This window comes from Mustela erminea, chromosome 10 (genome assembly GCF_009829155.1).
Source record: "Mustela erminea isolate mMusErm1 chromosome 10, mMusErm1.Pri, whole genome shotgun sequence".
NCBI lineage: Eukaryota > Metazoa > Chordata > Mammalia > Carnivora > Mustelidae > Mustela > Mustela erminea.
This window is the reverse complement of record NC_045623.1, coordinates 22,097,079-22,123,664: the sequence shown is the minus strand read 5'-3', so window position 1 is coordinate 22,123,664 and position 26,586 is coordinate 22,097,079. Positions and strand designations below refer to the sequence as shown.

The following is a 26,586-nucleotide window of genomic DNA, read 5'->3' as shown; positions in this document are numbered from 1 at the left end:
GTTGTCCATAACTGACTAAATGTCTCAGAAAGAATTCACTATGATATTAATTCAACAACAGAAATGCAACCACTTACTATAAGAAATGTTATCTAAAATAAGAGCGATCAGTATACATGATAAAGTAAAATTGAAATATTTCAACTTAAATATGTTTTGAAATATATAAATTCAAACTAAAAATAAAGCATCTCTCTGTTGGATGCTTTTGTTAAAGAAAGAAATGCTATTAATACTTTTGATACACATGTATACATAAATTATATACATGCAATAATCATAATTCACACTGAATGTATCAAGTTCAATAGTGATTCTTAAAATGGTCTGTAGTATCAATAGATAATGCATGCATGGATAAATTTTATATGAAAAAGGCACAAAACTTTATTATTTGATTTTCATTTTTTTTAGATGTGGTTACTAAATTTCCATGTGGAATATGTCTCTCTTTAACTAAAATCCTTTTTGGATATAGCTTGGTGATCAGCAAGTTTTGAAAATGAGGAGAGAAGGTCATTTTTGCATTGTAGGAAAGCTCACCTTAGTTTAAAAAGGCAGGACTGTCTCTCAGCCTCACATCATTTACTGGTTCTGTGATTATATTCAAATACTTCACATTTCTAACCCTTAATCTATAATTTGGGCTTAAATATTCTTCTTTCCAGATGGATATGAAGACAGAGATCAATATACACTAAGTTTCTTATATAGTATCTGTTATGCAGCAGGTGTTCTAAAGAGTGCAGACAGAATTTGCAAATTACAGGGACAACTGGATGGCTCAATGGGTTAAGCCTCTGCCCTTGGCTCAAGTCAGGATCTCAGGCTCTTTGCTCAGCAGGGGGCCTAGTTCCACCTCCCCCTCCCCTTCCCCCTCTCCCTCTGCCTGCTTCTCTGCCTACCTGTGATCTCTCTCTTTCTGTCAAATAAACTTTTTAAAAATCTTTAAAAATTGAAAAAAAAAAGAATTTGAAAATTATAGCTTCTATTCAGGTCACATGTACAACGTTCTCAGACAGTTAAATTAAAGGTCTCAGGTTAGGACTTTAGAGGACACATACCTTAATTAGACAGAATTTTACAGTGGCTTTCTGATAATCCTCCACTCCTAACAGTGCTGAAGTTTCCACTACCACTGCTTACCTTTTTCATTAGAAAAGAAGTTGCTATTATGTTCCCATAATGGAAGAAAGACTATTCCAAGTAATTTTTCAAAGATCTTTTTTACTAATTTGATAAAGAATAATACTTGCTTTGGATTTTTTTTAACTTTAAAAATGCCTTTGATCTGGGGCACCTGGGTGGCTCAGTGGGTTAAGCCTCTGCCTTCGGCCCAGGTCATGATCCCAGGGTCCGGCTCTCTGCTCAGCAGGGAGCCGGCTTCCCTTCTCTCTCTACCTGCCTCTCTGCTTACTTGTGATCTCTGTCTGTCAAATAAATAAATAAAATCTTTAAAAAAAAAAAAGTCTTTGATCGTTTTTATTAACTGCCATTTTGCGTTATTTGACAAGAAGCTCTACCCTGGAGGAAGATCAAGTTTAAATTCATTTGTGTGGGAGGAAAAATAAGGTCCGTATCAGAGGTGTCTCCTCATATCTGAAATTCTCATTATTAGAATTATATGCCTAAAGCACAATGTTATGAGAAGGTGAAAAAAAAAAAAAAAAGAAACTGATATAAGGGAATTTTGTTAACTCTCACGGAAGGAGATTCCAAAGGCATACATCGCATTCTTTTACTCTGAGTAGCACAACAGGAGTGATTGAACTAATCAAACTAACCACCAATTTGGAAGGCAGAAAAACTGACCCTGATAGGATGAACCAAAGTATAAAAAATTTAAAACTAACTTTCTAAAAGCAAAACAAACAAACAAACAAACAAAAAACCCTAACTTTCTGAGTATTTCCAGAACTTTTCCATGAGTTTATTTTTCACTGTTTTTTTTTCCTCTTGAAAATTCCCATCCCTTTCTTATTTCTGCATTAGAGTGAAGATAAATAGAAAAGCAACATAATTTTTACATGTGCAACTTTTAAACTTGATTTTTTAAAAAAATATTTTATGGACTTAACTATTCTAACATTTTATTTTCAACGTCAGAAAAATTAATGCATTGATATTCTTTGTATTTTCAGTTTGTTACTTTTGTCTAGCAAAACAAGAAAAATTGGGGGAAAAACAGTTTAATAAAAATAAATGTGTTTTCAAAAACACTTTAAAATGTCCATCCATGAAAAATACACTACCTCGTTTTGTAATTCTTTAGTTCCTTCATTTTTAATTTTTCTGTTGTCAGGAAACAGTTTTATGTGAAAATAGGGAATTCAAATCCCTTCAGATAAAGGTAGTAGAGAGGATAATATGAAGAGTTTAAATGATAAATGATTTCTGAGGATCCCAAAGCACCAACAAGAAACTCCTGAGAGTATAGGGAATAATGGTCTTGGCAATAGACAAGACCTGGATTAAACACTGACCCCTCGTAATTTGGACAAGTCCAGGAACTTCAGTGAAACTATTCCCTCTCTGTTAAGTAAGGATGAGGACATTCAATTTAGTATAGTTATAAGAAAAAATAATTGACATGTATCCAATAGCAGACTTGTAAGGAGTTGCTTGCCTTCACAATGTGATGCTCAAAAATTGTCGTTTTATCACTCAAAATCCCTTTCCCTACGTTACCATGATTAGATAGCTAGTGTTATTAAGTCAGTCTTGGAAAGAAAGATAGAAATAGTCACCAGGTATTTTCCAATATCATTACAAAACTTTTCAGGTAAAGATTTACAAAATCTCTAGTCCCATATCTCCTTATGAGATATGACTAACTTTTACTATATTTGAGATAAGAACAGGATCTAAAAATAACACAGAATAATCTGTTTTATAACATCTGCTGAAGAATTTCAATTGTAAATTATATTAATTTTAGAAAGAAAATCACTAAGTATGTCTAAACCACATGCCCATTCAATCCACATGGGTAGTCATTAAGGGTGAAGTTGTCATGATTCCCCTAATAAATAAATTCTACATGGTTATATGCAAAAATAAGCTAGATAAAATATTGTCTTCACATTTTTTCATCTTGCAATAAATAATAAATTATTAAATTTTCAAATGAGTATATCTTCTGTGATTGTGCTGAGTTAAAATTGGCAATCATTAAATCATTAGTTATTTTCAATAAGTCACCTTAATGACCACAATGTATTCAGCATCCTATATATGAAAGAACTAAATCTGTCCCAATAATTTTGCATTATAGAGCATGATAAGGAGAAACAATAATAATTTGTAAAGTAGTAGTAGTTGTAGTAATCAAGTGAACATACCTGAAAATAACTGCTTTGTTGGAGCACTGAGTTGTGCTTGCTTTGAAACTCTGTAAGCAGTATCCGAACCTTGTGAATTCTTTCTGTTTGTGCAAAAGCCCGTTGTTTTTGATATTCCCTCTGGAGAGTTGTGAAAATCTAGAGCTTTCAGAACATCAACTGGAGCAGCTGAAAATAAATTAAAAATTTAAAAAAAATTTGAACAAATAATCTAATATAAAAATGAGAATTCTTAACAGATAAAGCAGTTTGTTATTCTACTTCTCAAATCTGCTACTTGCCATACTTCCCTAACATTTGGGTAGGAGATTGAGGAGTGGAACAGCAGATAAATTATAGACTATGAAATCCTCAAATGCAAAATATGTCAAATCAAGAATAAAATTATGGAAAAGCAAACAGAAAATATTCATGTGTGGGGAAATATGTAGATTTAGAATCAAATATATAGAATATATATTTATATATATATGTAATATAATACATATTATATATAATATATATAATATATAATTTAATATATGTGAATTTACATCCTGTCTGATGCATCTCAGTTACAATTTATAAAGTCTTTAATCATTCTAAATAATTGCATTATTTGGAATTAAAGTGAAAGCCAGCATCTGGACATATTCCATTAATTTCTAATAGATCTATTATTCAGCTATTCATAATCTAAATAAAGGTGATTTTGAAGGTTCAAATTCACAATATTATACATAATTATTACGAAATGTGTAATTAATAAGCCATATTGTATACACAAAGAAGTTATAAAGAATAGGTAACAAAACATAATACTCTTGTCTTGAGTACATCTCTATGTTAGTTATCTACAAATTATATATAAGCATATAGCAGTGTGAATAGTGTGTACTTGTGTACTTATGTATGTATCTATGTATCTTTGAATTTATATGCATATTGAGGTATAATTTGTTGATTTTTACCCTCTAAATTTGCCAGGGTATTTCATGGACGTTGCTTCATGCTTCATGATTCAGATTGAAAGTCCCGGGAGACTTTGGATAAAAGTGTAATCTTTGGATAAAAATTTAATAAAGTGCAATCCATTTGGATAAACTTGATGTTTTAAACAGTTTCTTTGGAATATAATTCACTTGCCATGTAATTCACCCATTTAATATGTATAATTCACTGATTTTGGTATATTATGCTATTCACTTTTTTAATTGGGGTAAAATACATACAACATAAAATTTGCCATTTTAACCGTTTCATGTACAGCAGCATAATTACATTCACATTACTGTGCAACCATCACCACTATCTGTTTCCAAGACATTTTCATCACCTGAAACAGAAACTGTAACCACTGAGGGGTAACTCCCAATTCACCACCTCTGCCCAGGCTCTGGTAACTGATAATATATATTCCGTCTCTATGAAGCTGACTGTTCTAGAAATTTCATAAAAGTGGAATTGTACAATATTCCTCAGAACACTGAACATGAAATTACCATATGACCAAGTGATTCCACTCCTAGGTATATACACAAAAGAACTGAAAGCTGTCACTTAAATTGATACCTGTGTGCCAACGCTCACTGAAATGTTATTCACAATAGCCAAAAGGGGAAACAAACCAAATTTCTATCAATACATGAACAGATTAACAAAATGCAGTACATGCATACAATGGAATAGAATTCAGTAATAAATAGCAATGACGTTCTGATACATGCTACCACATGGATGAACCTTCAAAATGTTACACGATATGAAATAAAGCAGACATAAAAGGACAATGTTTTAGATCATCAGACCCCCTGATCCACAACTTAATATGTGCTTAATTCATTAAGCAAGCCAAACCATGAATCATGTGGTATACGTATTGTTATAAAAACAGACTTCAGGCTGCGTATCACTCAATAGACCCGTGTTCTATTGATTTTTTTTCCTTATTCAAAAATAAAAACATTCAGAGAAGGCCATGCATTGTCCATTGTATTACTGAGCATGTTTGAGACAGATGTCCTTACTGCAAGTTTTTAGATTCCCGTTCAGAAAGAAAAGAGATCACTTCTGCCTGAAAGTGAACCAGTATTACTGATTTGAAAAGTTCAGGTGTTAGTTAAAAAACAAAACAGAATAGAATTGTGATCAAATTTCAAAATATGTTGTGTTTTATGAATATACTGTTTCTGAGAGGACTTAATGAGAATGGAAAAAGGACTCTGATTTCAGAATCAAAAGATACCATCACAATTTACCACATTTCATAGAGGATGTTGTTTTTTGAAAATTATAATTTCAAGTAGTAATTTTTTTACGACTAACAGTTCATTATAGAATGAATGAATGAATGAATGAGTGCTTGTGAGCAATGTATATTTGGTCATTTCCTTAGTTAATTAAGATTTAGGAGTATTGACTTCCATACGTACTAACACACGTGGATGAAGCTTTACGGGTTTCCTTTTTAGAGTATGGTAAGCATACGTCCTTTAACAATACTCCACCTGCCTATTTCATCAAGCCTCTGAATGAAAATCAACATATTATCCAATATAGTATATATGGTTCCAAATTATTAAAAAGAAATTAAAAAAACTTTTTCTTTATAGAAATCAGACATTTCAAAGGAATCCTTAACTCTATCAAATATGATTCTCTCTAGTTCAGCCTTGGAATATTTAAAAGAATCATTGCATTCAAGAGCCTTTTTGCGGGAGTTCTGCTCATGATGGTCAATTTTTTTTAGGCCAGTAGGAACCCCTGACCATTCTTAACTTTCTTTCTCTTATCATAAAGTACAAAAAGAAACTAATAACTATAATGGCTTCTATGTCTAGAAAGCCTAGTATGTGCTAGCCACTAGGCTAAGCTCTTGACACGCTTTTCAGGGCATATGTTCTGCTCCCCACTGTACAGATGAAGGAATTGAGAATCAGAAAGCAAACTTAGGACACTCCTAAGATCTGGGCAAATATCAAATCCAGGGTCCTGCCATTTTGCCACCTTTATTCCTATACCCCATAAAAGAAACTTAAAACATAAACAATATACTAAGATTATCTTGAGACACTTAATTGATTCCCGATATTTATATTTGTTTTAAATTACACTCAATTTATGTTTCAGGGTATAAATGACCCTGAAAGAGACTGTTTCTAAAAGTCACAGCATCTTATCTGCTTATTTTATCTTATCTTCTTGCTCTGAGGCCATTAGCAAAAGTATAGCAGGGTCAAGACTCAAGGACTGACTGAACCGAGTTACGAAGGCTGTAACTCTAAGCAGAAAAGGATGCAGTCTCATGGTCACGGTCCCAAGTGCTCATGGGTAAATAACACATAAAATAAATCACACGTCCCTTCTCTCCAGAATATCTTTTCACATGATGACCTTTTCCAAGAGCACAGATTTTGTCACATTTGTTCCTTCTTCCTTTGAAAGTAATGTGATAAAAACACATTCCCTTTACAGGATTCAAAATAAGGGCTCTATTTTTAAAGCCTCACAAAATTCTTTGTAGAGACACATTATATGAAATAATTCACTCTTCAAAAACCAATTTAAAAATAGGGACACAAGGTAAAAATTTCAACTAGTTTTTTTTTTCCTTTTCTAGAAACACATATCAAGTTATAAAAATGCAAAACTTAATCAAGTTTTAAAGTTTTTCCTTCAAATAAACTAAGTAATAAATTAAGCGACTTTGAAATCTGCCTGTTATTTAATCTCATAATTGTAGCATTTAACAAATTCTCCTAATATGGATTTTACGATTTTATACATACACACACATACATTATACGCACACGGGAAAGTTATTCTTCATATCTTATTAACTGAACTCCAACCGTTTAAAGATTAAAAGCAGTAATTGTTGTAGCTTAACTCGATACATCTAAAAAAGTGAAATTTCCATTTTCACAGCAATTCTTAAATGCCCTTAATATTGGAATAGTTTCCATGTTGCCAATAGCTGATGCCACAAACCATGATTAGAATTTCAGATGTATCCTATTAGCACGTTATTTTGTTCAACAGTATTTCTTCCTGCTTTTTACTACATACTGTTAAGTTTATTAAATGGGAGAATAAGATACCAGAGCCCAGTACATTACTCTAATAGTCATTTAACTGGCTTCCACATGTCTTCTCATCAGTCTGCACACCACAACTTGAACAAAACTCCAAGGCTTATGTCACCTTGCTGCTTAAATTCCTCCAGTGAACCCACTGACTTCCAGAGGGTACGCACAGACCCCGCACATAAAATCTCTTAGGTCTGAACACAACCGTTTGTCTGCCCGGTACCACCCAACTGCACCTGCACCATTTTCTTTTCTTTGTCTTTTCCCCTAACTCCATCCTCACTCAGTGCTCTAGTCATACTGGACTTAGTCTTCCCAGAACCCCCACATCCATCTTCTTTCTCCTGCCTCTGGCCCTTTATAAATCCTATTTTCCCTATCTGAAACATTTAGCTCCACAGCACCTTGGGAAACAGAGGATATAAGTGATGTGTAATCTGCTCCAGAAAGCATTTCCTATCTCCCATGGCTGGGTGTGATATACTCACCTCTACTATAACTCTCTACACATTTGGTTTTAGTTATTTACCTATGCTTGAATTTTTCCCTAACCAGAAAAGAACAGGTATGCATACATACAAACCTACCCACATGAGCTATATAAAATACTGACTGAGCGTGAAATACAATAATGTGAAAGTACTACAAACAACTTTCTCTGTAGCTCACAGGGCCCTCTTATCTTAAAACAAAAGTTTCGAGGGCCTAATATGTCTTTTCATTATGTTTTGCTGATCTCTTGGACACCCAACTCCTTTACTGATTGGTTCATCCCAGGTCTTTAATCCTTTCCTTCTGTTGCTTTCAGTGTCCACATGGATTACTGATCTAAAGTTCCATCTCTAATTAATTCCTCCTTTAAACTTCTTCACACACTCCCATGACCAATAAGTAGTAAATGACACCAATACATCGTGCGGAAGACGGGGAATGAGTCCAAATCCCAACCCAGGCACTAGCGTCTGTGTGATCTGGACTGCTTTGCCCCTCAGTTTCTACATCCGTAAAATGAAAATAATAAAAAGTATTTACCTAAGAGTGCTTTTGTGAGTTGGTATTTGTGACAATGCCTTAGAACAGTGGCAGGAAAAACTATGCCTAGGAGTTAAGCATTTCTATTTTTGTAATGGTACAAGAGATACGAATGGTTCTATTTTTACATGGTTAAAAAAAAAATCAAAAGCAGTGTAGTATTTTGTGACATACGGAAGATATACGAAATTTAAATTTCAGCATCCACAAATGATGTTTGTACTAGACTACATCCACACCCATTCATTTATATATTGTCCATAGCTGCTTTCACTCTACAACAGAGTTGCATCACTGTGATACAGATCGTACGGTTCACAAAGGCTGAAATATCTAACATACGGTTTCTTTTAAGCTGAGTTCTGAAGGATGGGTAGAAGTGTATAAGCTAAGAGGAGGGTGACAGAAATATCAGATATGCAGCATGGATACAAGATAGCACAGTGTACAAGGAAATGAAAGTAATCAGGTTGCCTGACAAGACATCAACACTGAATAATTATTAAGTGTCCAAACTCTCCCTGAGTGCATCATGGCTTCTGAGGACCTCTTGAGGAAAATCAGACCTCCACTATGGAGATTCACAGCCACAATCTCCAAGTGAAACACTGACACTAACTCCTATCTATTTCCCCAACCCCAAATGTAATGCTCCAGCTGATATAAACTCTGAGTTTCTAAAATATCCTGTGCTCCCTTTATTGGGGAATTTTTCAATCCTTTCTCAGTTGTCTAAGGATAAGATGACTGTTTTTCAATCCTGCCTTTAGAATCTCCCAGAGAATTTTTACAACATAAGAATGCCTGAGTCCTGTATAAGAACTAATGACTAGAATGAAGCAGGGAGCAGGGAGAGCGGGTGGGGGAAATCCATGTTTTAGAAGTTTCCTAGATGAATCTAATGGGTGGCCAGTATTAAAGCCAGGTGATCTGGGACCTAATCAACCTTTTGATCTTGACTCAATCATGACTTCTTCAGGAAATCATTACTTATCTCCACCAGGCTGGGTTCTGTGATCCACTCATGTGATCCCAAGTACCCTATATTCCCCTTGGATAACTCCACATTCTATTTTGTTTACTTGCTTCGTTATCTCATTCCCACTCAGGCACAGTGTGTGTCTAAACTCCCTGTTACGGACTCATACCACCTCATCTCCCTCCTTCTCTCTCTGCTAAGCTTGTAATGTACTGTTTGATGTCTGCCTTCCCTGATAGATGGTAAACCCTCTGACAACAAACATCAGCACTGTTGATGTTCACTGTAGTCTTCATAAATAACCTAGCGGCTGACACATAGTAAATAATCAACAGAAATATGTTTAATGAATGAATGAATACATGAATCGAAGAGCAGCTACACCCTGCCTCAGAGCCAGAGTTCCTTTCCCATCAGTCTGAGAAGGAAAATGAATGTTAGAAATGGCCTTTATTTTTTTTTTTAAAGATTTTTTTTATTTATTTGTCAGAGAGAAACAGAGGGAGAGAGAGCGAACACAGGCAGACAGAATGGCAGGCAGAGGCAGAGGGAGAAGCAGGCTCCCTGCCGAGCAAGAAGCCCGATGTGGGACTCGATCCCAGGACACTGGGATCATGACCTGAGCCGAAGGCAGCTGCTTAACCAACTGAGCCACCCAGGCGTCCCAGAAATGGCCTTTATAAACAGCACCTTAGAGAGCTTCCCAAATCGGATTCTTTCCCTTTGAAAGAATGTCAAGAACACAGTTCTTCAGTTGCCTTTCTAAAGTGATCCTTCCCCATTTCTAGGGACTCACTTATCCTCATATTATACCTCACATCACAGGCCGCATAGGAAACATACCATTGTAGGGAGAAGTAAAAGTAAACTAAAACACAGAAAGAGTTATAAACCATCTCCTGGGATACCTGGGTGGCTCAATCATTTAAGGGTCCGATTCTTGGTTTTGGCTTACTTCATGATCTCAGGGTGGTGAGATCGAGTCCTGTACCAGGCCCCACGCTCAGTGGGGAATCTGTTTGTCCCTCTCCCTCTGCTCCTCTCCCCACTTGCACACACACACACACTCTCTCTCAAATAAATAAATAAAATCCTTAAAAAAAAAATACTGGGGCACCTGGGTGGCTCAGTTAGTTAACATCTGCCTTCGGCTCAGGTCATGATCCCAGGGTCCTGGGATGGAGCCCCGCATCAGGCTCTCTGCTCAGCAGAAGCTTGCTTCTCCCTCTTCCTGCTGCACCCTTGCTTGTGTTCTCTCTCTCTCAAATAATTAAATAAAATCTTAAAAAAGAAAAAAACAAACTTAAAAAAAAAGAATTAAAAAAAAAAATCTCCTACCCCGTCATTAAATGCTTTGCTGCTCTAGATAAATATCAAAAAACCAGGAGTGCTACCATGTTCATGTGGTGGTGGGATGTGGGACTAACAAAAGAAAAAGTGAGAGTGATGTGGCTATTATTATATTTAACTATTACCAATACCCTGCTATATTTAAAATCACAAGAGCTCTTAATAAAGTCTCAAATGGACTCCTTAGGATAGGATATGGTAAGTGGATATGACAAGTGACTAGACAACAATTAATAATTCCATTTCTACACTTAAAACTGCCCAACTTCTAATCCATGTTTGCCTAACTTCTAAATCAATTTCTAGTCCAAGCACTTACTATCTGCGTGACTTCGGGTAACCTACTTACCCACTCTCTAACTTAGTTTCTTCAACTTAGCCTCATTTTGAGAACTCAAGAAAATAAGGCGTTTTAACCTCTCCTAACACACAGTAAACACTCAGTAAAAATACTATCTAAAAGCACTATGTCCTTAAGTTTTCAACCATCTTGAACATCTTTAATAGTTCCAGTGAGCATCACCCATGTTTCCCCCCAGAGTTATAATTCACTTGATTCTTGCTATCCATTTCCCTGACTACTTCGGGAAATCTCCTTACAGATGAACAGAAGACTAAACAGGTTTCCATCTCTAAAGGTCCATCAGGTATGGACCATGACCATTATGTAGTGCTGAGCAATCCCTCCAGCATGTTCTTACATCTTCCCAAGTACACACAACTCCAGGAAATTGCCTGGAACGTTGGTAGCTTATGCAACCGGATAGGTCTCAAATCCCCATCTTCATGTTCACTGCTCCATCACTGCTCTGCAGCACAACCTGACATCCATATGTTATCATTAGCATTTTATCCTTTTAATAATTTTTTTTATTGCATAGACATTAACATACTCTAGATTAAATAAAGCAACTGTGATATTAGATATTTATTAAAATATTTTAAAAACTGATATTTTCAGGGTGCCTAGGTGGCTCAGTCAGCTAAGCATCTGACTCTTGATTTCAGCTCAGGTCATGATCTCAGGATTGTGGAATCAAGCGACATGTATAGAGCTCCATGCTTAACAGAAAATTTTCTATTCTTTTTTTCCCTCTGCCCTTCCCTCCCCCACACTCATGTGCTCTGTCTCTCTATCTAAAATAAATAAATAAATCCTTTTAAAAAAACTAATACTTTAGTGTCTTACCTCGGGTACTATTTCTTCATTTATTTCAAACACGTGTATGCTATACACCAATCTTGTATTGCAAACATGAAATTAAAAAACAAAACACATTGACCTAAATTCTTTCATGTTTAAAAAAAGAAGTATGAAAGTTCATCTTTTAGTGACTGTGTGGCACAAATAATGTCAATAGAAATCACATAAATTTCCTGTCCCAACACAACTCCTTATAGCTGAATAATTAGACTTTTTGTCTGTATTCTATAATCTAAACCTTGAACTCAAAAAAAGTATAAAATGGGAGAAGTGAACTGCTTGAAAACATTAATAAATTTTAAGCTTATAAGATTATAGTTGCAGAATTTACACTAACTACTCCTGGGTATGGGTAGTGTTTAAGGTTCATTTTATCCCCATGGGATTCTATAATAAATCTACATGTTTTGTCATTTTTAAAACTATTTTTTTTCACCAGTACTTCAATTCATCAATTCATTTTTTTTTTAATTTCTTTGTTAACACGTAATGTGTTATTTGTCCCAGGGGTACAGGTCTGTGAATCATCAGGCTTACATACTTCACAGCACTCACCATAGCACATACCCTCCCCAATGTCCATAACCCAACAACCTACTCCATATCCCCTCCCCCCAGCAATCTTCAGTTTGTTTTGTGAGATTAAGAGTCTCTTACAGTTAAACCTATTTTTTAGAGAGTATATTTTCCTTCAGGAAAAAAATGAATAAAATAAACAAGTATCTCAAGGCTCAAGTTTTTATGGATATCTTACAAAAACTGGGTATTTGATACTCAAACCAAGAACAGCATCAAATTGAGAATAACATGGACAAAGACATGTGTAAAAGAATAGCCTGAAGTTTCAGGAATTTTGTAGTTAATGTCATCAATACCAGGCACTTAACAAGCCTGATGGTAATACCATTTCAGAAAACAGACATCCAATGACCAAATGTAAAGGTACTTCCATACAATCCCATGAAAATATCAGCTTAAAAAGAAGTCACTTATACAGTGAAATTCAAGATTGGAATGATCAGGGTAAAAGAAATATACAATGAAATATTCTGAAGTAGAAGTAATTGAAAAATTGTGACTCACACCACAATCCACTGTATCCACATCTCACTATTGACTGTTTATTCTAATTCTGACCTGCCCAGTGGTTGAGAGATATGTGTGAACCCTGTGATCCTAGTTGAGATTTAGTATTGATTGGGAATAACAAATAGATTTGCTTTGAGTATCAGCATGTGTGTACATTTCCTTAACAATATTATTCTGTAGTTGCTTTTATGTCTTCAACTTTAAATATCTCCCATCTACTTTTTAAGTAACCACAAGTCCCATATTATTCCCCTGTTAAACCAGCTGAACAAACTCCCATTATTACGTCTATACAACGATAATCTCTTAGAACAACTGAATCGATGGGCATGATGTTCATCAAATAAGTAAAAAGCTTTTCTATGTGGAATTTTGACTTTGACTATGTCTATATGTAAAATCAAGTTAAAAACTATGGCAAATATGTGGATAAAAATGGCCTAGAAGCTGCCCAAATGCTTTAAGGCAATATTTGTACTCCTTGTACTTTAACAACATCTAATTCTGCATTTGATAGAATGCCTTAAAATAAAATCTCCACCTTAAATTTAAGTAAGTCGTTACTTTTTATAAATGACAAATATTTGAATAGTACTAAGAAAAAAAAAAAATCCTAAATGAGGGTTGAGGAGGTATGGATTTTAGCATCAAATTAGAAAAACAGGAAAGGCCTCAATAAGGACATCATGTTTGAACAGTCTAGCAAGGCCTAAGAGGCTTTTCTATCCAGATATTTTAACAGCATAGGATTCTAAGCAGAAGGAATAGCAAGTGCAAAGTACCAGAGATAGGAGTCGCCCCAGAGGGGAGAAGTTGGAGGAAATGCAAGGAAACACTTAGGTCTCCAGTAGAGGAAATAAAAGGAGTATAAGAGATGAGGTCAGAGAAATAAGGGGGAGGAAGGCTGAAGGCAGATTGTACAGGTCCTGTGGTATGTACAAAGAGTTTAGATCGTATTCCAGGTGTGATGGAAAACTACTGGAAGTGAAGAGAGAGAAGTAACATGAACCAACGAATTTTCCAGACCACTGTGGCTGCTGTGTTGAGAACGGACTTTAGGGGCACTAGAGTGGAACAGAGCACGGAGGAAGCAATTGTGATCCTCGAGGTATAAAATTTTGTCAATTTTGGAATGCTGAACCGAGAGATGAAGTACTAGGTCAGATTCTGGATATATTCTGAAAACACAGCAGATAGGGTTGCTGAAGGGTTGGATACAGAGTATGAGAGAAGAGGAGTGAAAGCTATTCTTGAGTATTTTAGTTCGAACATCTGACTGTGTTTTCATCAATTGAGCTGGAAAGATTGTGAGCAGAACAGGCTTCAGGAAGAGTTCTAATATTGAGGTTTGGGAATGCTAATTTTGAGACAATGTAATACATTCCACTGGAAATGGCTGAATAGGCAGTTGAGTATATGAGTCTGGAATTCAGGGAAAAGATATGGGATAAAAACAAAACTTTGAGAGTTGACAGCCCATTAACATTATCTAAAGCTGTAACATTATCTAAAGCTATAGATAATTAACATTATCTAAAGCTATACAGCCTATTAACATTATCTAAACCTATAATTAGTTAATTACACTTATTTGAAAACTCTGATATAACTTTCTGTGAAAGAAATCATTATGACTTAAAAAAGTTTATAATAAATATTTTACTTTCTCAAGCAATCAACGTATGGGGCGCCTGGGTGGCTCAGTGGGTTAAGGCCTCTGCCTTCAGCTCAGGTCATGATCTCAGGGTCCAGGGATCGAGCCCCACATTGGGCTCTCTGCTCAGCGGGGAGCCTGCTTCCCCTGTCTCTCTGCCTGCCTCTCTGCCTCCTTGGGATCTCTGTCTGTCGAATAAATAAATAAAATCCTCAAAAACAAAACAAAACAATCAACATAGAGATCTTTGTCCCACATATGAATCCTCAGAAACAAACAAAACTACTTATAATTTATGTCCTAAAAACATGCTACAAGTTGGATAATAACAAGAATGATCACATGTTGGGCTACATCTTTTGTAAACATGTGTACACATTTTGTTTAATGTACTCCCTTATAAGACAGGAAGATTATGCATTCATACATTTTTCAATTCCATAATGGCCATAACCCTGCATCAAGTGTGACTTAAATGTACTAATTGTCTTGGAGAATCCCAGGTGATTTTACAGTGGGCTGGCTAGTCCAGAAAAAGTAGTATGACTTCAGTTCCCTTGTAACTTGTCAGAAGATCCAGTGGTTGCAATCAAAGGGAACCACCTAGTATGCATAGACAGCAAAGTAGGTACTGCCTCTACCAACTTAGCAGCATGCCTGTATTTTTTAATTAGTCCCATGATTCTGTACCATGCAGAAAAAATGTATCCATACAGTCTTCTGGCCTCAGCCTATTCTCCTAACCCAGCGCTCTTCTGATAACACACATACCATAGTCCATGTCAGTAGACACAGACATACTCTTTCTGTAGTCAGGACACCTAACACCGACTGCACATAGAAGAGAGTCATTTAATCTTCACGGTTATTGAACAGCCTCAATCCTGAACTCTCTTGTATCATAAAAAGCTTCTATGAGCTGAAAACTGAAAGGAGAAATAATATCACAACTCTGATGGTGAAGGAAAGAACAAATGCCAATTGAGGGCGTGATACTTACAAAGCTTGGCATTCGGGTTTACAAGTGGCCAAAGCTATTAAAATGTTTATTATAAAACTCAAAACTCAAGTTTCAATACAAGCATTTGACTTTAATGTTGAGAAAAACAATATTGTTGGCATTTACTTTATTACATGGTTTAGAGAAAAGGATTTAAAAACAAAGCATGATCTCTATCATAAGCAGTTGATCTATCCAAATCAGTTTTACAGAGTCACTCCTCCTGGGTAATTGGGTATTTATCCAATGATTTGCACACAACAGATAAATAATCTTTTACGTAACTTCCAGTGACCTGTTCTACAAGCTAGACATGTTCCTATCTTTGGGTGTATTTATTTCCTGATACAAAAGATTCATAAACCCTTCGATGTACATCAAAATTATCTGTGAGGTTTATAAAGCACCTATGCTTGGATTCTGTACAAAATCTACTCAATCAAAATCCACACAGATAGGACTGGAAATGATTGTGATAGCAAGCCAAGGCTGACTGCCCCTGTCTTCTTGACTTTAGTATAATCCCTTGCTTATGAGGTCATTAATCCAGATGATAAACATTTATTGGCCATCTATTCTACTCCAGGTATAGTGCTAGAAGCCTGAATGAAAAAGATGCATTCCCTGTTTTAATTTTAGCATCACAAATATTCGGTGATAAATATTCAGGTTTGGAGTAAATACAGTGTGCTTCAGAATGTTATGCAAGATCAACTACCTCAGTCTTTATGGTTGAGGAAAGGTATTCCCTTAGAAGATAATATCTAAATCCTAAGTAAAAAGCAATGGTAAGTGGTTTGGAAGTGTTCAAGGTAGAGATCGTAGCTTGCTCAGAGGCAAAGCAGAGACTGACATTTTCAGGAAATCACAATAATAGCAGCAAAAGTCTGTTTGATACATTTCTGTAGACACTGGCAATAACAGATATATACCAGCTTGTATCTCAGGTTGTTAGGGTACTGAAGAGCAACTCATTAGAGCTTCAACCAACACTTTCACTTCATTCAACAAAGATTTATCCAATACTATGTGACAGGCTCTGCTCTATGTGCTTGGGACACACTAAAACAGATAAAGATACCTATCTTAATGACTTTAGCATAACTAAAATATACAATGGGTAGGAATAGAATCTAAAAAATAGGTTATATTCTTCTAAAACAATTCTACAACTACTATCTCTTATCAGGCACTTGAAACTTTATATACTCCTTGCTTAAAGATGGCATTTCATAATATAATAATTATAATACGTGTATAATATGCAAATTATTTTCTAGAATGAGTTTACTAAAATAATCATAAAGTAAAAATATAGATAGGCTGCTCTTTCTAATATTATTAAGCAAAATCAGAAATCCCTAACAACATACAAAACAGATAAAAGTTTCAAAATGAATATATGCCAGAATTTTCCCAATTAATACTTCAACAGATTGATACCACTCTTGCCTTAAACTTTCTTGTTCACCAGCAGACAGTGAAATGATGATTTATGTTGCTGTCAAAACAAAAATATGGCTTCATATGGTGTTTTTCTCTATGAGATTATTATGTTAAAGCAAACTACAATTTTAGAGGTAATATAGGCAATTAGTAGCTTCAAATATTTAGAAGCATCTTTGAGGAGAATGTGCAAAATCTGTTCTCCAAATGAGGAAAGCTCGAGGGATATCCCAATTCATTCACTTATAGAGAAAAAGTGAAGAAAGAGGGAGGGATGTAATTACTGCTAACGACAAGACATGAGTATGTCCCTTCACACCACTCCCAAGTTAACTAGGTTTAACCATGTTCCAGTCCACTGGGCAAAGTTAAGAAGATAGCTTGCAATCTAAATAGTGACTATTATATCCTGTGCATTCTGGCATTCTTGGTAGACCCTGAGGACAGAAATAAAACCAAATCATAGTTACTATCTCCCAGTAACTCCTACAGGAAGACTAACAGATAAATGAGTAATTTTTAAAATAATGGGTTTTTGTTTTTTGTTTTTTGTTTTGCAAACTATGTATCTTTTAGTTAACAATCTCCCAGTTGATTATATTCCAAACAGCTTTTAGATAACCAGATCTGACACTTCTGTACTGAAGTAATAGGTATACTGCCATGTATCAGTCTCCCAGAGTGGAATAAGACCTGTGGTTCCTGGGGCACCTGGGTGGCTCAGTGGGTTAAAGCCTCTGCCTTCCGCTCAGGTCATGATCCCAGGGTCCTGGGATCCAGCCCCGCATCAGGCTCTCTGCTCATCAGGGAGCCTGCTTCCTCCTCTCTCTCTGCCTGCTTCTCTGCCTGCTTGTGATCTCTGTCTGTCAAATAAATAAATAGAATCTTAAAAAAAAAAAAAAAAAAAAAAAAAACACCTGTGGTTCCTTGCAATGGATCCTGATTAGAACCGGCAGCAATTTTTAAGTGTCCTTATTACTTAATGAAACCAAGTCAACCCCAATCTGACCCTTGAATGCTAACAGATACAGCTGTCAACTTCTCCTTAAATAAGTCAGAGGAAACAAAGTAACGTTTGTTGGCTTCCAGTAACAGCCCTTAGCATTCTTCACCATCATCAGGGTTTAGGTTTGTTCTTAAAATGGGTTTAAGAGCATTATGGCCTCCACCACTGAAACTAATGCAAGCTGAAGAGATACCTGAATTATAACAATGCCTTTTGCCTAGTCCTCTTTAAATTTCTCCTTGGTAGCTTTCAAGTTACTCACACACAATTGACATGGTGCTTACTGTGGTGTCTTTGCGTGATCTGTCCATTACTGTTAAGCCCCAGGGCACTATAATCATAAGTCAGGGGGGCTGTGTGGAAACAGAACACAAGATAAAATAAACATGAACAAACGATCAAAAACACAGGCTCTGGAACAAGACTGTCTAAATTAAAATCCTGGGTCTACACATAGAAGCTGTGTGACCTTAGGCATAGTAATTAACTTCTCTGTTTTTCAGTTCCTTTATGGATAAAGTGTACATTTTAAATATTAGCGTACTTCCAGAGCACTTGTCAGAATGAAATGAGATTCTACATGAAAAGTGCTAACAACAGGACCTGGCCCATAATAATAAGCGTACATTTAGGGTTAGATCTTACTATTCTATCTGCCTGGAGATATGAAGCTTGATCTAAAACTTGAAGTAGGTAAAGCCAATTCCTAGATGGACGGGAAGGGAACAGATATTCGAGGGAAAGAGAATAGTGTGTTCTAGGACAGGGGAGAATACTGGCAAGAGGTTTAACATGGCTGAAGGGCAAGGTAAATGGGGCCGGGTCTGTGGCAGGTGGGAAATAGCTGGTCATCAGTCGGGACATACAGAGGGGTCCCGTCCTAAAGGCCACTCTACAACATGCTAACCCATTTGCACAATATATTTATTCTTGAAACCAGTGAAGTATTCTGAAGACTCATCAGCATTCAGAAAGAAGAGTGACAGGAGGGTGTGCTCCACTGTTGACACTAGCCTAAAGAGAGAAGTCAGGGAAAATAGTGGTACAATATGCATGGCTCTTCCTTCTCTGCAGAGCTAATAGGAGCACAAAGTGCAAAGTGCTTTCAGAATTTCTTATTAGTTTTGTCAGGAATTGCAACCTCTGCCCTTTCTGGCAGTCATCCTTTTGGGAAGTTGTTTGCAAAGAGCTGAGTGGGGAAGGAAAGCCAACCATCTCACACAGTGGAAGGTTCACGCCTGTAAGACCGGATGCCAGTTTACCAGTCAGACAGAGGAAGGAAGCTTCCACTGACACTCTATGCGCTCCAGTTCTATGAATAGGGACCTTCATTTGCCTGTACAGTACAGGGCCATTCAAGAGCAATTAAATTTGTTTAAAATAAGAAAGAAATGCTTTTTACGGAAAAAAAAGAAGGTTTGAAGGGATTGCAAAAGTTGATTGTGCTAAAGCACTTTTACACAGGTTTGTTTTAGTTCTCAATTGTCAAGTCGTATTTAAGCTGGTCTCTTACTCTGAAATATGATAACCTTTCTTTTCTCTGAGTTCTTTCTCCTAAATTAATAGCACTGTCTCTAATTCCATGCGCAGCAAGTAAAGAGTTTATTTTACCAGATAACAGTAGGTCTGGTGATCAGCCAATGTCTAAAGAACCAGTAGCCAAGTCAGTAGTAGGCCAAAGACTGCAACCAACAGACACTGCTCACTAAATCACTTTAAAATCGGCTTTCATCTTCTCTACCAGCTACAGAAGTTGAGTTTTGAGACAACAGAAATACAAAAAAAAAAAAAATGCCTACAAAAATAAAATTATATTAGGGTTTTGCAAGAAAAAGAAATATATATAGTAGACACATTATAATACAGAACACAGGTTAAAATGGAAAAAAAAAAAGTTTATATTCTGAATTAAATTGCAAGAGAAATTAGAAGAAAAAAGTCCAAATTTAGGGACGTCACTAGAGTATACCAAAAGCTAAACTGAAATTTGTATCTAAAGTTGCCTCTACAGGCAGAGAATTTAGGGAACACTGCAACTTTTTATAACATCCGTGCATACCTCTCTTTCTTCTTTGCTAAGGAGCAAAACTTCAATGATCAAAAACAAAGTTTGGTTTCCTCTCACCACTCCCAGCTCAGGTCACATTTCCCCGGTATCAAATGAGGGAGGTGGAGGAGTAAAAGCAGAAATGCAGATCGCTCTCAGCCCCCACTCTGTAGTTGCCTTGAATTCCTAATGATTACACCAACTGCCCTTAATTATTTCTCCAAAGGTAGGAGGAAAGAAAAGTGTGTTTAGGATACAATGGAATTCTGGCTTTTGAATAGCTAAGTATAAATAATTAAAAATGATATAAAATGATGGGGATAGCTCAGTACTTATAAAACCCTGTACTCATATAAATTGCTAGCATTGATCATGAGTATAAACATTAGATTAACTTCCACAGTATCTTCTCCAGGATCCTAAGGACATATACTGTTTTCCCTGAAGACAGGAAAAGTCTTCATTTGGTGGAAATACTAGATCTACCATTGTTGTTGTCAGCACAACAAATATCACGTAATCTCTTAGGAGTGTCTACTTCCCTATAGATTAATGTTCCATTTATTTTTGAGGTAGAAGTTGTATATGTAGTCTCAGATGCTTTAAAAACAATCCAAAAGAAAAATTAATTGGAATTTGCATTACTAAATGCTCTCCTATATTTTCCCAGAGTTTGCCACTTGTTTGTGAAAAGATTATCTATTCAACAAACAAACCATATCATGTAATAATCAATTCATTATCTGGTTTAGGACTAAAACCATACATATGTATAGTATCAAACTAAAATGAACTTGGAAAGCATAGAAATTTGACATCATTTATAATAAACTCATAGATATATTATTAAATGAATACATTATTTGAAATAAATAATTTATAATATATTTATATTATATAAATGTATAATTTCTTAGCTTCTTGAAAATTCAAAGTGTGCCCAGATCTCCATAACAACTTTAGAGTACGTAAAAAACTACATTTCTAATCTAGCAACAAACACAGACAAAAAATATTTTACAAACTATTATGCTTTCTTCTCTGGTACCGATAATCCTAAGAATCACATAATTAGGTATATTAACAAACTAAATGATCAAAAATCACCGTTCTCCAAACTTAGGAAATTGAGGCATTTTTTAACACATTCTACAACTCGGTTTCCTGTCTGATTTTCTTTAAATCAATCATTTTCACTCAATTCATCTTCTCACTAAACTCCAACACGTACAGTTAGGCAATATTTGGTCATTCCATAAAGTCTCAGACCCACCATTATTTGCAGATATTTTTACCACTATTGCAGACCTTCACTATACTTACTTAGAAAAACACTGAATATTATAGAAATATTTTTTATGTTTTCATGAGAAAAACCATTCAGCTAATAACTTTTCTGTGCCTTGGTTTCCTCATTAGTGAAGTGAGAAGACAGTAAAGGGAAACAATCTCTACAATAATTCCTATCTCTAGCATTCTCCTAAAAAAATCTTCCTTTGAAAAATTCAGCTTTTTATTACACACTCAGCCAAGCTTGATTTGAGTCCATTCATTAACATTCACTACCAAACAGGCAATGCTTCAATAAATTAACCAGAGTGAGGACAGTTTTTTTCAGAAAAGAAGCAAGTTTTAAAAAAAGAAATGTAACTGTTTAGTTTGGGGGTTTGCTTTGTGTTTTGTTTTTATTTTTTATTTTTATTTTTTGTCAGAAATCCTACCCAAGAATATGAAAAGAGATTCATGTTTGCCTTGCGATATTTTAGGCATAACTTAATTTGAATAATATGTTCTGTTAGTCACATTGAGGCAAACACAGAACCTAAAATATTAATTAAATAAATTGTAAGTCATTATACTACCTAGGTATATACATTTCTCATTTGCAACTTCACAATTTTGTTAAAAAATATGAGAATACCTCTTAGAAAGTAATTTTTATAGTCTCAGTTCAGTATTTATTATGAAGCAAATTGTCACTTTAAGATATTAAGAAACTTAATTTTAAAACCAGTAGACAATTCTGGGAAAGTGTCTATTATTTAATCGAATATATATGTGACACCTAAGTCTGTGTAAAACAAACAGGAAGATGCTTCTCCTAAGATAGTTGGTTTTCGTTACTGTTTTTCTATCAGACTGTGTCAATTTTTATTTAAAAAATAAGAGGAAAGACAATACAGATAACCCTAGTAGACACTGCATTTGTTATCAGAAGTGTATCTGACCTTTTAACTGATTCATGATTAAGTAAGCGCAGGGACAAACTTGATCTCTCTGCAAAGCTGGATTAGCACATACTCTGGAAGCCAGCACCATTTCACCTGCTGATCCTGGGCACTCAAAACACTCCAGCAAGGCTCACTACCAATTGCTGACAAACTCTGAAAGGTGCTCATAAAATTAATCAGCTTTTTGCAAGACACGCTATTGGCTTAACCACCAAAAACTGAATACAATTTTAACTAGTAAAAAATGATTCAATTAGATACTATTTTTCTTAGTATTCAATTATAGCTTAACTTATTTTTAGAAGTCTTAAAACCATCACTCTGAACACAATCACAGCACAGTCACTATAAATTTCAGGTAAATCTCAGGTTCTGTCTATAATAAGCAATTGCCAAGTTGATAAATCCATAAACTTCTGAGATAAAATATTTATGTTAACCACAGGAAAACAAATGAAGCATAATAAGCATAATTTTGAAGTTAATGCAAATGAATATATTATAAAAATAACACTCTTTTATACTAAATCATAATAAATACTAAAAAAATTTTAATAGGCATGTTAAAGATGACCAAGTTATGAAGTTTGGATTTGCACAGTAAAATAATATGATTCTGTGTGAGAGTATAAATTTTCTTTTAATTCATTCACTCCAAAAACTACGCTTTGTAAGGTAGATGTGTTAGGATTCTAACTACACTTTTTTTAGAATCTGATTTATTATGAACCCAGAACTCCTTAAGACTTTAATGTCTTAAATCCAAGAAATACAAATTTTAGATGAAAATAGGCTGTTTTAAATTACCTTTAGATTTAGCAACCAAATCACACCCTACATCTCACCGACATCATAAATTATAGTACATAATACCTTTATTTAGGAACTGGAATGAAATCATATCCATTGTTAATTCAACTGCAAATCTACTGGCTACCCTAAGAACTGAACACTGAATTTATTTTTTCCTTGTGTGATGATTCAGACCAGTGTTGCCTTTTTAAGAATTAGTATACTATTACTTCCTTTTTAAAAGTTTATTAAGTGGCAAAAATGCCAACAAGAGTAGATTTGTAAATATTACTTAGTGGAAAATAATAAGCACCTAGCAAGTTGATGACGCGAATACCGGATCATAGAGACTGATCATCCAAATACTCTTGAAGGTTTAAGACATTTCGTCAGAAATGACAAACAAAAACAACATATGATCCTTAAATTTTACTATTTCCCACATTATTTGCCCTTAAAATAATATTAGCGATGTTCTTTTTCCAGCATTTACTTCATGTGGTACTGGGATGATTAAGTGTTTCAGGTCTGAAGCTAGATTGAAAAGAGACAATTTAAGCACTAGAAGTGTAGAAATTTGACCTTTCTGATATCCTTAGAGTTTTAAGGAAGGCCAAATGTGGAAAAGGAACAAAAATTTTCACTGAAATAATCCCTGAATGTCTACAATGGTGCCTCTTGAGTTTATATTTCATCCATCTTCTTTGAAGAAAGTTTGGTTTCTATACTTTTAAATTAAGAGCTGGCATTGTGATACATTTGTCCATATGTGTATGTAACAAGCTGAAAAAGAAACGGTAGATCTGTGCTTTCTTAACGGAGTGTCCTTTTCCAGCATCATTGTAGGATTTTTAAGAGGCCCTACGTTCTAAGGGAGATGCTTAAATTCCAAATAATAAATAATACCAGCAGAGGGCAGAACTGCTGACAGAAATGACCAACCCAGCTGGTGACCAGGTACCAAAGGTAAAAAGCAAACTTTTGATGGATTCCACTTTCAAAGACTCTACCATTTTTCCTTGAAAATATTGGGATGAATAAATTAAAATAGTGAGCACAACTTGCATCCACATTGAAGCAAAATTTAAATTTGAGGCTCTGACTGTATTTACCAGGGAAAGCCAGGAGGAAGACGAATCCAGCACTGCCTGCTACTCAGGAAGGTGAGCACCACTAAGCTTGGGGAAGGAATACAGACCTGGTTTCCCAGAGTTCGGCCTCCGGGAGCGCTAATTCCCATTAGGGAGAACTCAGATCTTGGCATCTACCAGGGCCAGACTCAGGTTTCGGCTAAAGCCTGCGCATTTAGAATTGACAACTTATTTCTCCCTCAGTCAATCCTCGCCACCTTCCTTCCTACCCCCCACTTCTCTGTGCACTCGCGACAAAGCTCGTTTTTCTACTCTAAACTGTTTGGACTCCGTTAACTCCAAAGGCCTTTGCCCGCCAGTCGTGTCTACGGCACCTAACGGACCGCTCCAGCCAGATGCCTTTGCGGGAAAGGGCGGGGGAAGGGGAGGGAGGAGGCCGAGGGGAGGAGTGAAGTCGCTCTCCCTTCTTGGGTACTGACAGGGCTGCAGTCTTCTGAGCAGGTCTGGTCATTGAATATTTGGTGGTGCCACGTAGGAACTTTTCCTTACCTCTCCCCTCCCACCCCATCCCAGGCCCCCTCCTCTCCCCTCCCAATCCCTAGTCCTCCTCCCCACCCCGTTTGCTTGGCGAGTTTCATCATTCTCCAAGAGAACTGCACGTCCAACCTGCAAGAAGAAGTGGGGGGTGGGGGTGGGGGTCACAGTGGAGAGGAGTGGACTGAAATTCAGGGAGCCCTGTTCTCCCTATCTTCCACCCGTTCTTTAGAAGCTGCCAATTTTTTTTTCCACTTAAAATCTCTTCAAAATGCCACACACACACACACACACTTCTCAAGTCTTCTAGATTCATCACCTCTGCTTTCTCTTATATCCCGAAAAGTAAAAGAGCCTGTTTCTCACTTTGTTTCACACAAAGAACTTTATCAAGGTTCATTTTATACCCTTTCTCTATATTTTCTCCTCAGCTCACCCTTAAAAAGATATTTCCATTAGCTAGAATCTGAAGAAACCAGAAGATGTGTTCAAAGGGCAGTCTAGGGACTATTCCTCAAACAAAAGCTTTGTACAACTGCCCCTGTGTTCAAGGTAATATTTTTCCTCTTTTCAAAAAGGCTGAAAAGTGGTGAAGGGCATTTCAGCAGGCTCTGTGCCTGACAGATCTTTTTTTCCTGCTACCTCTTCTCCCATTACTGTCCCGCCTACATCCATCTCTCTCTCCAGCCTTCACTTCAACCTGGTGGCAGCTACAATCTGGATTTCATTTAAGAGAATTGTTTGGGGGTTTTGGGGGGGTGGGGGTAGGGCGGGGGAGGAAGCGTAAAGAGGGGGAGGGGCGCAGAATGACAAAGACCGACGGCACTCTCCCACCTCCCCAAAACCATTTTTTTTTTCTTACCTCCTCTGACCTCTCTAGCCTGGAAGAGGAAAGTCAGTGCGAGGGTTGTTATGGTGAAATTCCAGAGCCACCGTTTCGTTTTCCACCTAGAGGACCACCGCTCCATCTCCGGGCCCCGCACTCAACTGTGAACTCAACCCACGAAACTGCGATTGCAGACCAACTTCGTCCCTTCCAAGGTATCGTCGGGGGTGTTTGCTACACAGCCATTGAGGTGGGAGAGGGGGGAAAAAGTCAAAGGGCTTTTTCTTTAAAATTGGATGGTTTGCTTCCTTCCTGTGTCTCGCCCCCTCCTCTCCCTCTCGGTTGGCCCCGCCGGCCGGGACCCTCCGATCCGTCCTCTGCGGGGCCCTGCCTTCAGACTGAAGGCAGATGAGGGGCTTCGACCGAAAATCTGAGAGGACTGCGTGCCCCTAAAGGCTTCATGCCGTCAGTGGGCCGGACGAGAGGCTCCGGGCAGCCCCCTCCTCCGCCCACTCCCCTCCCGCGCCCCCCTTACCCCGAGAGAAACTGACAAGCCGGCAGAGGGTCAGACCCAATCACACGCCTCTCGGGCGGCCGCAAGCCCGCCCCCCTCTCCCTCAGCCCAAGAATCAGGACTCTGGGCAAGCCCAGCCCACCAACCACCCCCCATCTCCCCTCTCCTCTCCTCCCTCCTCTCCTACCCAAATCCCCGAGAAGAAATGGGAGGGAGTTACGCGGGACGCGTGCTTGGCTCCAGCACTTTGGGAATGAAAGGAATTGCAGGAGAGCCCCGGAGCCCACAGAGTTTTCAAGGAGCTTCTGTATTCAATAAAAACAGCTACTTGTCTACTTGCACCCGTCTGTTAGCCTCTCGTTCGTCGGCGGGGGAGGGGAGGA

General features: G+C 36.8%; 1 protein-coding gene across 6 annotated transcripts in view; it reads right to left on the bottom strand.

Annotated features, from left to right (window-relative positions):
* The window catches only part of COL11A1 (collagen type XI alpha 1 chain), a 201,878-nt gene extending 175,627 nt beyond the window's left edge, over positions 1-26,251 (bottom strand). For 2 of the 6 annotated variants that reach the window (XM_032302425.1, XM_032302426.1), the window contains exons 1-2: positions 25,726-26,251; positions 3,342-3,509 (exon numbers count right to left, since the gene is read on the bottom strand). In XM_032302425.1, the coding sequence (XP_032158316.1) occupies positions 3,342-3,509; positions 25,726-25,831 (274 nt within the window). In that variant the 5' untranslated portion in view covers positions 25,832-26,251. The remainder of the gene's footprint in view (positions 1-3,341; positions 3,510-25,725) is intronic. The other 4 variants (XM_032302429.1, XM_032302427.1, XM_032302430.1 and 1 more) reach the window with 3 other exon arrangements.
* Positions 26,252-26,586: the final 335 nt, after the last annotated feature.